Source organism: Oxyura jamaicensis, chromosome 2 (assembly GCF_011077185.1).
Source record: "Oxyura jamaicensis isolate SHBP4307 breed ruddy duck chromosome 2, BPBGC_Ojam_1.0, whole genome shotgun sequence".
Taxonomy (NCBI): Eukaryota; Metazoa; Chordata; class Aves; order Anseriformes; family Anatidae; genus Oxyura; species Oxyura jamaicensis.
Genome location: NC_048894.1, coordinates 98,194,269 through 98,206,251, shown reverse-complemented (window position 1 = coordinate 98,206,251; position 11,983 = coordinate 98,194,269). Strand labels below are relative to the sequence as shown.

General features: G+C 35.6%; 1 protein-coding gene across 2 annotated transcripts in view; it reads left to right on the top strand.

Moving 5' to 3' along the window:
- ZNF407 (zinc finger protein 407) overlaps window positions 1–11,983 on the top strand; it is a 336,175-nt gene that overhangs the window by 31,651 nt on the left and 292,541 nt on the right. For both annotated transcript variants that reach the window (XM_035317944.1, XM_035317943.1), the window contains exon 3: window positions 4,120–4,234. In XM_035317944.1, the coding sequence (XP_035173835.1) occupies window positions 4,120–4,234 (115 nt within the window). The remainder of the gene's footprint in view (window positions 1–4,119; window positions 4,235–11,983) is intronic.

Below are 11,983 nucleotides of genomic sequence, written 5' to 3'. Positions count from 1 at the left end.
ATGTATTAATTGCATTTAAAATCAACTTAATGTGGATGTGAAAGTGAGGTAACTATCAATATATGACAAAGCAACCCTACTTACATAAGTTACATCATTGATTGTAACATTTAGTAAAAGTTAGTGTACTTTTTACCATCTCATGTGTAGGTCTTATCATGAAGAATATTTTCATCGTGCTTTTGAATGGCCCTAAATATGCAAAGCAGTAAAAGAATACATTTCAGTTTGCAAGCCACTTTTTGGTGGTGCTTGTGGAGGGGTGTAGAAGGGTTACAGATGAGAGTTTAATCGGGCCTCTTTCTCACAGCACCTCTAAATGGATTGCTTTTCTGATGCTTTGCTTATTCCCATAAATAGCCATGTGGAGACTTTTATTAACAGTTAATGGGGGGAAGGCTTTCTCTTCCAATCCCCGTTTTCATATTTGTGATTTCCTTTGTGTATCATAGAACCTTTCCTTCCAGTCTGTCAGATCACAACAGATGCAGCTAAATAAGAAACAAACATGGGGTTATTGGGAACGGTGGCAGAGGGAACTGCCCTACACCACCAGCTGTACCATACACTGTTGGTGAGGAAAGCACAGTAGTATTTCTAGCTTCTCTCGTCTTTTCGAGGGTAGCATCAAGTGCATAACAGGAGAAGAAGCTGCAGTTATTTTTCCGTCTATTGTTCTGATTATGTGCTTTTCCTAAGTCTTTCTTCAGCATCAGGATGTGCATGTGTGTATATAGATATATCTTTCTATGTATAACCATATCTAACTCATTGTTTTTCTATTATTTTTTAATTAATTTGAGTAATTGGTGATGGTTTTGGGGTAGGGAGGAATGGAAGGGAAAGTTGTAGAAAGAATCAACTAATGATTTACATTAATAGAAAAAATAGCATTTCAAAATACTGTTAAATAACCTAAGAGATTTTCATGTTGCAAATGAAAGGAAAGCTTTGCTATAGAGGAGATAACAAGCAAGTCCATCACATGCTGACAAGTGAAAATGAGGAAGTGTAAAGACAAATAAAAGGAGTAGTAGAGGTGGAAGACTTTTTAGTTTGCAATTGATGCAGGTCCCACAAACTTAATTAACAATCAACATGTGAGGAAAAATCACCTGCAACCACATCATCTTTGTTTCATTTCTCATCAGATTTCCTCAGTTAATGGAAGGCTTGTCCAATGTAAGTGTGGCATCTTACTACCCATATCCCAACCGTACTAGGAGATAGCACGATGGTCTTTCATGTGGCTCTGCTTACTTTGCGTTGGGCCTGAGCTAGAGGCACAGCTCTGCCTGCACATGCAGATGATGTTGGCTTAAAACAGGCAGTGAACTTTTGTTATAGGTTTGGGTTTCTTTTGTGTTAGGATTATTAACTCCTGTCATCTCGTGAGAAAGAATAGCATGGTTTCTGTTATTTAGTCTATTTTCATTTTTTTCCCAATTCTCTAGTTAAGAGTCTATTTTCATTTTTTTGCCCTCAGCTCTGTAGTTAAGAGCCTTATTGTTTACTGCTGCCTCGGAAAATGTACACTGTGTTACCATGCCACTATTCCACTTGTGGATAAAGTAATTCCATGGCTTTTTTTTATTTTTATTTTACTTTTTTTTTTTTTTTTTTTAAGTCATCTGGGTGGAAAGGTGCTGTATTGCAAGTTTTAGTGAACTAAAAGCCAAATGTAAAGCCAGTAGTAAGTATCACATTAACACAGCAGATGAGAACCATTGACGTTTGTGATAAATATGGCTAAGAAATGTTTAATTGCTTCAATATTGTCTCAGATAACCTTATACTAAATAGAGGTTTTTGCCCCATTTGTTTAACTTTCAGTCAAATGCCTTCATCTGAAGCAGGTATTTTTACTTTTTTTTTTTTTTTCCATCTAAGAAGATACTGGAATGAATTTGGCATCAGCAACCTAAAGGGGAGATGTACTGCTTTTGTTTCAGGTGATAAGTACTGACTGTAGCCTGCCAGCAAGTGAATTTTCATGGAGCTTAAATGGAGATGTTAACAGATACTCAGCTCTGGATGTGAGGAATAAATAAATAAATAAACCTCAAGGCCTCAGTGATTTTTGGATGAGAGCAGTCAACAGAATAATACATTTATGTATTGTCAGCACACTGTAGCTACGATTGGTCTGAACTACAGTTTTTCACAAAGGAGTCATGTAAATGGAAAACAGCAAAGGTCTTGTATGGAAACCCTGCGGGACACCTGCAGTAACAGAATGACGAACGAATTTACAATTTAATCAGTGGGAGAGAAACTAAAGGAACATAGGATTGAATCCACCTGGTATTTGAATTCTGTGATATAAAACAGCAGTATAAACACCGATAGATTAAAAAGAAATCCTGACTGTGGCCTTGATATTATTAATTGTGCAATTAGTCTTTAAGATCATAAGTTAAAACATCAACTTTTAATACTCTTTTATTTAATGCAAAGATAGGCTTTTTTATTTGCATGGGTCTCTTTATAGAATGCAGTGTTGATTTGAAATGTCACCAAATTAATGATTAATTTAGTTTTATCAGGATCATTTAAATAAACTGGGGTTTTTCAGTGTGATTGATAGAATGTGATTGCTGTTAGCTCCAGTCTCAACCTGCTTTTGACATTTAAACATATAAAGCTGACTAGATATAACCATTCAGGTGCTAAATATATTTTACATCTACTTCCAACAGTAGAAATGGAAGTATTAAGAGATCTGGCTTCATTGTCATTGAACTGTGAAATATTCAACCTTGTCTGGCCGTGCTTAGTACTGTTGACTTTTTTATTTCAGTTAGAAGATTAAAATTAAATGCTTCATTTTTCGTCAGCTTTTGGGAATTAAATTGAAATTTAAGACTCTAAAATTTTTTACTAAGATCCTCAATTTCACCAGTGGATCCTTGGAGGAGATTCTGTTTCAAGGGCAAAGCAAAAAGATTAATTGATCAAGTATGATAAAGTGTAACATTTTTCTTACCAGAGCTCTTTATGTATATTTGTTAAAGATCACATATTTCATATTATGCTTAACTGTATTGGAAGAAGTACTTCGCAAAACATATACTAAACATAATATGGAGAATCTGTGACCATATTGTACTTACTTTTTAACTGCAGTTCTATGATTTTGATTTATCGGCTTAAGGATTTAGCGGTCAGAAAATTGGAAAGTGCTACAGCATACTTTAGAACAGTGTTACTGCTTAGTAACATAGGGACTGATGCATGCCCAATTCAACTATTTCAGTAAAAAAAATAAAATAATCTTTCCGTACTCTGGAGAGGATCCCTGATAATTAAGACAGACAAATAATTGGACTTTTTGCTGAACTGATGTGATACAAGAAATAGCCTGGTACTTTTTCCTTGGAGAAATAATTCTAAAGTTCTTTGGTCTGCACTAGACATTTAATATTAAAGTTTGTTCTTGAAATAAATAATAGCCAAAATGTCAATACTTCTGGTTTGCAGAATAATCATAAATTCTTGACCATAAAACAGTCATAAAGGCGTAATATTTTATCCACTGTATATTCATACATTGCATGTCATTACAATGGCTAGGTGATGAATCATTTTCTGTGTGTGACAGAACAAATCTGAAATACCAATGCTAATGTGAAATCTATTCAAAGTCGGAAGACTTGTAAAATTACTTTACTTTAAATATACTTGCTTAAAAAAAAGGTACATTTTGAGTTTACACCAATATCAAACAATTTTAGGCCATTACCTGAATTTCTGTATTTGGAAATGGCAAAAAGTGTAGAACAACTTTTCTCATCTTGTTGAAAGGTTATCTGCTTCATTTTAATATTCTGTGTTTAAAAAGAGGAAAAAAAAAGAAAAAAGTGAATGATTATTAAGCATTAAGAGAGTAGTTTCCGTGGTCCTGAACCTAAGGAAACTTTAATGAGTATATACCATCTGTGTCCTGGGCGTTATAAATTTATGCACGAGATACTTTTTTTATTAGGCAAAAATCTCAAACAGGTTAAATGTGGGGTAGGCTTTCTTAAAGGTTATTTTTTCCTAAGAATTTTTATTTCTTTAACCATGGGTGATATGCTATTCTAATTCAACTCATATCTTATGCTAAATTTTACTTAGGATCAAAGCCATTCAAGTGCAAGATATGCCACTTTGCAACAGCTCAGCTCGGAGATGCCAGAAACCATGTCAAGAGGCACCTTGGGATGAGGGAATACAAGTGTCATGTCTGTGGGTGAGTAAATTGAAACAGTCTCCACCATGGTTATCCAGGAGAAGAGTGCAGGATATGCATTGTTTCAGAATTGAAAACTCTGATGTGAGCAAGAGTGGCTAAAATTATGCATGCATATCCTCCTTTCCATTGTTATGGTAAATTCCTTAAATACAGTTATGACATTCTTTTCCCACTTCTAATCCTGCACTGAAGATGAGCAATTTTATGGGCTACAAGGTCAATTTGAACCTGTAATCTGTAAATTGACTAAATTATAGGATGTTCATTCACATTGCCAGGGAGAACTGTAAATTCCATTTAAAGACATAAAAAATATATAATATAGACTTTACTGTGTGGGGTTTTTTCTTTTGCTATACTGTTATAATTTTAGTACCATTAACAGGTTTCTGGACTCCATTAGGGTTTTCATTCTTTACGAAAACAAAACAGAAGACGGATTTTTCAAACAAATGGCTCTAAAATATTGCAGGCATAAGACTTTTAAAAATAAATTGAAGTCTTTTATGTATGCTTGTGTTCCTGTTTGTTACCAAAAAAATCTTGTTTTTCTTTTTTACTTAATCGTTATTTCCTCAGAAGGATCGTTCATAATGTTTAATTGTCCTTCAAATGTGTTGCATTTAATAGGAGGCATTGAGACTCCTTAATGCAAAACTAATTAATTTAGCAGAAATGTTTAAAAGGTTTTAAAATGCCATGGCATATATGGTACATCACAGGACATTCAAAGTTGGATTTTAATACCCTACTTCTGATTAAAAATATATTTTAATGTTATTATGCTAGAGAAATTAACTAATATATGCATCATATAAAAACACTTTACTCAAACCTATGTAACCTGCTATAGCAGTCTTATGGCTAATGTGTAGAACAGCACAGGTTCAATTAGATGATGCAGTGAACACATGAATGGTGTGGTGTGCTGTTAGGGATAATTTTAAGCAGGGAGGGTTTTTTTCAGTCTTGGCATACTGATCCACTGCAGGACAAAGTGAGTTACACATTTTAAAGGACAAGTGAATCTTCAGCTGAAGATGCAGCTGAGTGATTTTCACTGATTCATCTCTGTTTTTCAAATAATTTTTGCATGCAGCATTATGAGATACTTTGGATGTTTTTACTCACTTAAGAAAATTAATTGCTGACTTCTTGGAACGTGAAATAAAAATGTATGAGCCTAATTCTTAAGTCCACTGAATATCAGTAGTAGAATAACTCGTGCTACTCTTTATTTTGCAGCATGCTTGAAATGAACTTTATGCACAGTAGCCTATTTTATGTTGTTTGAAAAATCTTATTTGCTGTGTCTGCTATATGGATTGCTGAGAATTTGGCATGAAAGATGGTTATCAACTACAGATCCACAAAACTGTTTAGCTGAGGCTAAGCTCTGTTCTTTAGAAGTTTTCAACAAACTTGACAATGGTTCTTTATTTAATTCCCTTTTAACTTAGAAAGAAAAATCATGTTATTTAACTATGTAATCATCAAAGGCAAAGTTGAAAATCTTGAAATAGTTAATAGTGTATCTTTTATAAAAAGAGAATTAAACTGATTAGGCTTTGGCACAGTTTCTCACTTGTCAAAAATCATTCCTTCCCTCCAGGGTTGACATGTTCTTAGAATATGTCTCGGAAAATACACAACTTGGTTGTAAGTCATGACATGGATGATTTAAACAGTGGGCTTGAATGGTAGTCAGTTTGGGAAGCTGATTGCTTACTCCGTGATGCTGATATGTCATACCTGGTAGCCAAGCAGGTACCCATTTTCCATTTTTGTGTAGTACTGTATTACTACTAATTTGCATCAACAACATGAAGCTGTGCTATTGAGATATGACAAAACAACAAGCTGAAGAGACATACACCATGATAATCCGTGCTCACAAAAACCTGATTTATATACTTGTTCAAATAATCATCACATTTCACTTAATGTGCACCAAAAATGTATTTTAAGAATTACACATTAACATTGATTTAATTGTAAAAGACATTTTTATACTACAGCTAACAGACCTGAAGAATTGGGCAGGATTTGAGGGAGAAGGAATGATCAGAGCAGTTTGAACTGTAGTCCAAATAATGAATATGCCATCCTTTAATGTGGAAGAACAGAAAAAAGTGTAATAGCTTGTGCTGTGTTTCTGCTATTTTTAATGAAAGCATTGGGTAGTGTGTAAGTTAAAAAACATAAAGTGGCAACATAAAAAAAAATTGCTAGGATTGGCTATCGGATTAGTGGCACTATTGAGCATTGGTACATTAACACCACTGACAATGTCAATTCATTATCATTGATGGCTAAATAATCTTAGAAATGCTCAGTGGACCTATTAGTTCCTGAACATAAGCAGCTCATGCTGCATTTCTTCATTAGCTTTAATTGCTATAAATTTTACCTTTTTAAAAATCATGCTTTAAAAGGTGAAGTGATCTTTCAGGAACATTAACTCTGTAATTTTGTCACAAACAGAAGGTCCTGCACTATGTTTTCTTTTCTGCAGTAGTTAATATTCTATCCTCTGACTTTTAGATTCCTAATAATAAGCCCTCTGCTAGTTGTGAGGATAAATTGTGTTTCAAAAGCTTTTGAATCTGCCTGGGCACTTTTTAAAGGTGAAATGTCAGTGCAACATTGTGGTGTAGTGTGTTCTCAAAATAACACTTTTTTTTTTTTTTTAAAAAAAAAATCACTTAAAAAAGAAAAAAAATGTATCTGTGTTGTTCTTATTGGAAGGGTTTGCTGTGTCTAATTTTTCCAAATGTTTCTCATATTTACATGACACAAAGTACACAATCTATAATTCACTTGGTTGTTGAAAAACGCAGTAATTTTGCTGTGGTTTTTGTTGTTGTTTTTTAATTGAAGTTCAGGGTTTGTTGTTCTTCAGCTGCACGGCAGAAACTACATGATACAGAAATTGGACACCGCTAATGTTTTAACATTTGGAATAAACCGTCTGCTACTCATTTTCTTATCACAGATGTGCGTTAATTGTTTTCTTTTCCATACCCATGGCTGTAAAATATATCCCGTTATTTCAGAGGTAGTATCTATTTTCCGTGTGTAGCAAACTGCTGCATATTTGAATTTAATTTTTGTAAGTCTGGCTCAGAATTTGGCTGACACAACACCCTGGGTTAGATGAGCAAATCCTGGTTGCCCAGCATTTAAAAATTTTGTGTCATTTGCCTGGTGGAATGCAGTGAAAAGGCTTGAAAAGGCTTATCATGCACTTTTCAAATTTTATGCCTCAGGTAGAACATGAAAAATGCATTGTTCTGCACTTGAGATTTTGAACAGAATTTATAGGCAATGTTTGATTTAAAAAAGCATCTACTATTCCTTTGCCTTGTTCTTGCCTTTGCTTTCAGAAACGGAGTTTTTGGGGAGGTAGTTATATGTTTCAAGTAAGAATGGCTGCTTCGTTCATTTTTTTCCCCCCTCTCCTCTATGACTTCCTAAAAAATCTACTGAAGAAGATAGGTGTAAGGTAGGTTTGGATTTTTAGGAAAACTGTCAGTATTTAAAACATGCACATAAACATTTCTTACTACCCTCCTGAAAATTGAAAGGTCATTTGTAGTAATGTCTTTATCATGTTTATTCTATATATAGTAGTCAAGTGTTTTAAGGAACAGACACAAGGGAAATTGGAGGGGGTGGAAATAGATTTTTTTTTTTTTTTTCCCCTGAATTATTTTTTCCCTGTGTTTTTTTTTTCCTACTTTTATTTTTTATGTTTTGGACTTGTTTTGGTGAATGGGTGTATTACTCTTTTCCTTTGTGCTTCTCAGTCCTCGTTTTGCTTTCAAACTCTTTTTCCCAATTAATTCTGGAGATGTTATATGATGTTTTGCTAAATAAGTATCTTCCTAATTTTTTTTTTTTTTAAAAAAAGCCCCATATAAATGAGCTTTGACAAGAGTTACAGTGTCCCAAACATGGAAATAACTTCACTTTTGCTGCTGTTGTTAATGCTAAGAATAGTTTGGAGATCTTAATCTGTGTAAAGCTTAATATTTTAATGACACTGGTTACTTTGAGAACATCTAAAGAAAAATACTCACCTATATTGAGTATAGTGGCTAAGGAGATCTTCCTGCTTTATAGATGAGAATGTGCTTTGACCAGATGCATCAAAAAATTGGCTGTACTCCTGTGTTATGTTTTAAAAAAAATCTTCTGGATTTTCAGCCTGTTAATGTCAGGCTACTTTTAGTGAAAGCCCGCTCTTAAGATCACTTTTAGCGAGCAAAAAGACTTATTTGTAAATTTATTGGTAGGAGCAGGAAAAACATTATATTTTCAAGGATGCTTTAATGTACTGTAATGTAAATTAATTATTTATACTTGTGCAGTTTGGGAAATCTTAAATAGAAAGTTGCTACTCTAGTAAAACTATTTTTGTGTGGTATTACCTAGTTTTTGTGCATTAGAAGGGATCTCTGTGTAGATGATTATAATGTCACTTTCTGACCTTTGCAGCTTGAATAATTGTAAATCATTGCTTCATAACGTGTCAGAGAATGTCTGTACTAGGCAATTAAATGGCAGAATATAATAGACCAAATTATTGCCTGTCATGTTTTCAACAACACAGTTAGTATTTGAGTTACACTTAATCATTACGTGCATTAGCAACTTCATTGGAATCCAGCTTCAGGCTGAGCATGAAATACATTACATTATTTAAACCTCTAATGGTAGAAGTCATTTATTTGTGTTGAAGTGTACAACATGCAGAGTTTCATAAAGCAAGGAACACTTGAGAGCTTAATTTATCCAAATCAAAGTCTAAATGCAGATAAACACAAGTGGCAAAAATTAGTAATTTTTATAGGCTGGAAATATTTAAAAATACATGGTTGTGGGTAATTGTAGGCAGCAGGAATAAATTAAAATCACTATTTTTAGTCTGCTCTGAAAACTAAAACCGTTGTATACCTAAATCATCAAATGCATCATGAAATCGCATTTTTGAACGAACAATTAATTACACACACTGTACCTACAGATGTGGCCAATCAAAACATCAGCGTTTGGTTCAGCGGGTTAGATTAAAGATAAGCGTGTGTGAAATGACTGCTCCAGACCCAGGTATTCCCAGTTCCTCTCTATCGTTTTTTGCCATTTGGTCCTATTGGACGCTTGTGCCTGTTTACACTTGAGTAAAGAAAACGAGTTCAGCCTACGTAGCAGCTTTCCAAACCTGCACACGCTTTTAGGCAAATTAATAAGAAAATACTGGAAAAGTGTGTGGAGTAAGGTAACATGTGTGTTACATTATCTCACCAATTTTTGTTCAGTTACCTATCATTTTATTAGATTTGCAAACCTGACCTTCAGCACATAGCCTCTATTTTTAGTGTTTAAGAAAGCCGCTTGAAATGGAAGCAATTTACTTCCATTCAGGAGAGCTCCCAGCATCTTTACGCAGCTGGCACAGACGCTGCGCGGGGTGAGGCTGGTGGCCTGGAGGCCGGCTGTGGAGCTGGAGGAGGCCACGGCAAGCGAGTGGGAGGCTGCGGGGCAGGGACCCTTCCGTTGGAGCCTGGTACTGCAGATGGGACAGGGAAGTCACCACCAGCTTTCTGACTTAATGAAACGCCATTTGCGTGCTAAGTTAGATTGTAATAATGATTTAGTTGTGCTTGCTGAGGAGAAAAGGTATGTAAGGGACATAGTCATGAGAGTATATATTTGTGTTTGAATTAGAGGTACTGTTAGTGATTCAGACTAATATCTACTGCATGCAGCCTAATTCAGTGCACTTCCAAATGGTAATTATCAAGATACACAGTGGTGTGACTGTGATATACGCGGCACGTGTAACTGGTGCTTTTACGGACATGCATTTTTAATTTTTTACTTTACTGTAGATTGTTCCGACATCGAGGACGCGTGCATTTCTATTAGGCAGTAGACTTCTCAGGAAGCGAAGCTCTTGTGTCTCAAGGCACTGCAGCAATTTAAAGCATCTCATGGTTTGGGAAGGCTCTTAGTTTTCCTCTAATTGTGAGGACTCACTCATTCCTGTGGACCCGAGCTTCTCAACACCCTTGAAGTGAGGAATGCATTGCCCCCTTGGAGCCACCAAAAGGGTGCAGTGTACATGCTTGCAGGTCGTGCCAGGGCTGATCCTCCCCATGAGGGGGGATCGAGGAAGCCCGCGGTTGGTTATGGCCCCAGCACCGAGGGCCTGGAGCCAACCCAGCCAGCACCACTGCTCCCAGCAGTTTGGGCGTCCAGCAACCTGGATGCTCACCCCAGGTGAACACCTTACTCTGCACGTACCCCTCAAGAGCCAGTGTGGGAAGGGACTGAGTCCGGTCCCAAGGAGACAGGAGTTGTAACTAAGGGCAAACAGGCTGCAAAACTCCCAAAACAGGCAAAAATCCTAAAATTCAGCGTGCCTACTGGAAAAGGAGACTTCCATCTTTAGACTTCATTATTTTGAAGGCTTGGCACAAATGTTGAGAAAGATACTCATTACAAATTTCCTTCTATTAGCAGAAGGAGATGGCAAAAAAATCGTCTTGGATCTGGTTACCACGAGAAGAAGGAAGCTGTAGAGTTACCAATATGGGTGTCCCGTACAGAGAGGGAGAAAGGTTTACTTGCTTAAAACTTTGTGTTGTTCTGTTGGTTGGCACAAGTAGCACGGTTTGGATTTATATCCGTAATTTAGAAAGTTTAGATTTTTTGCATTTTTGGTTTTAATCATTTATGCATAGAAATTGCATCAAACTTCTCATTTGACTGTGATTTTTCCCTGGTGCTTTTAGTAACTGTTTCTTTTTTAAATTATTTTTTAAGAAATATTTTTTAATTTTAATTTTATTTATTTTTTTTTTAATCTAGATGATAAATAACTGAACCTAACCTTTATCAATGAATACCTCCTCACTAGAGCTTTACGGTTCAGAAAGAGAGGCAGGATTTACCAAAAATAAAAAAAAATACCATAGGCTTATGTTTCCTACCTTTTAACTGTAAGTTGTTGGAATGAGTTCAATTTTAACCATATTTAATCTGTAAGAGTTGAGTGCTGAATCAGTCTGTTGGGATGCCTGTTTTTTTGTGTGTCTGATTTTACTTGTTTCAAAATGCATTACCACAACGTAATTTCTTCAATAGTTACTGTTTGGTTCATTAGAATGCCCCAGAATCTCAGAGGATGCAGTGTGTACTGCATCTACCTGCTCTTTCACCTTTAATTTTTTTTTGTTTTGTTTTTAAACGTCTACTTTATCTGCTTTCCAGTGACTTTCCTCCTATTCACACTGGAAATCCCTGGAAATTCTGCTTGTGGGTTTAGTACAAGCAGAATCCAGCCTACAGATTTCAAGCACTTTAGGACAATTAATCCTACTTTATTTCTTACTGCCCAGGGTTATTACAACCATGGGCACCTTCTTGAGCTTCGGTGATTAGTTTATTAGGGTAGAGTTGGTTTCTGTAGAAAATCTGTGTCTCAATACGTTCATGTTTCATGTATCAACAAATCTAAATGGTAGCAATCGGAAGAGCTGACCAGCTTCTGACTTCATTTTAGTCTTTCTGGCTGTGGTTTGTTGTCTTCCATCCTGTTTTTCTTACTGTAATTCACACTCCCATTAGCCAGACAAATTATAGTAGTTACATCCAATACAGATGGAGGGAGAAAGCAAAATCTCTCTTTATGGGATGAAGCCAAGGTAAATACGTGTCACAAATCTTCTGAACTGTGGC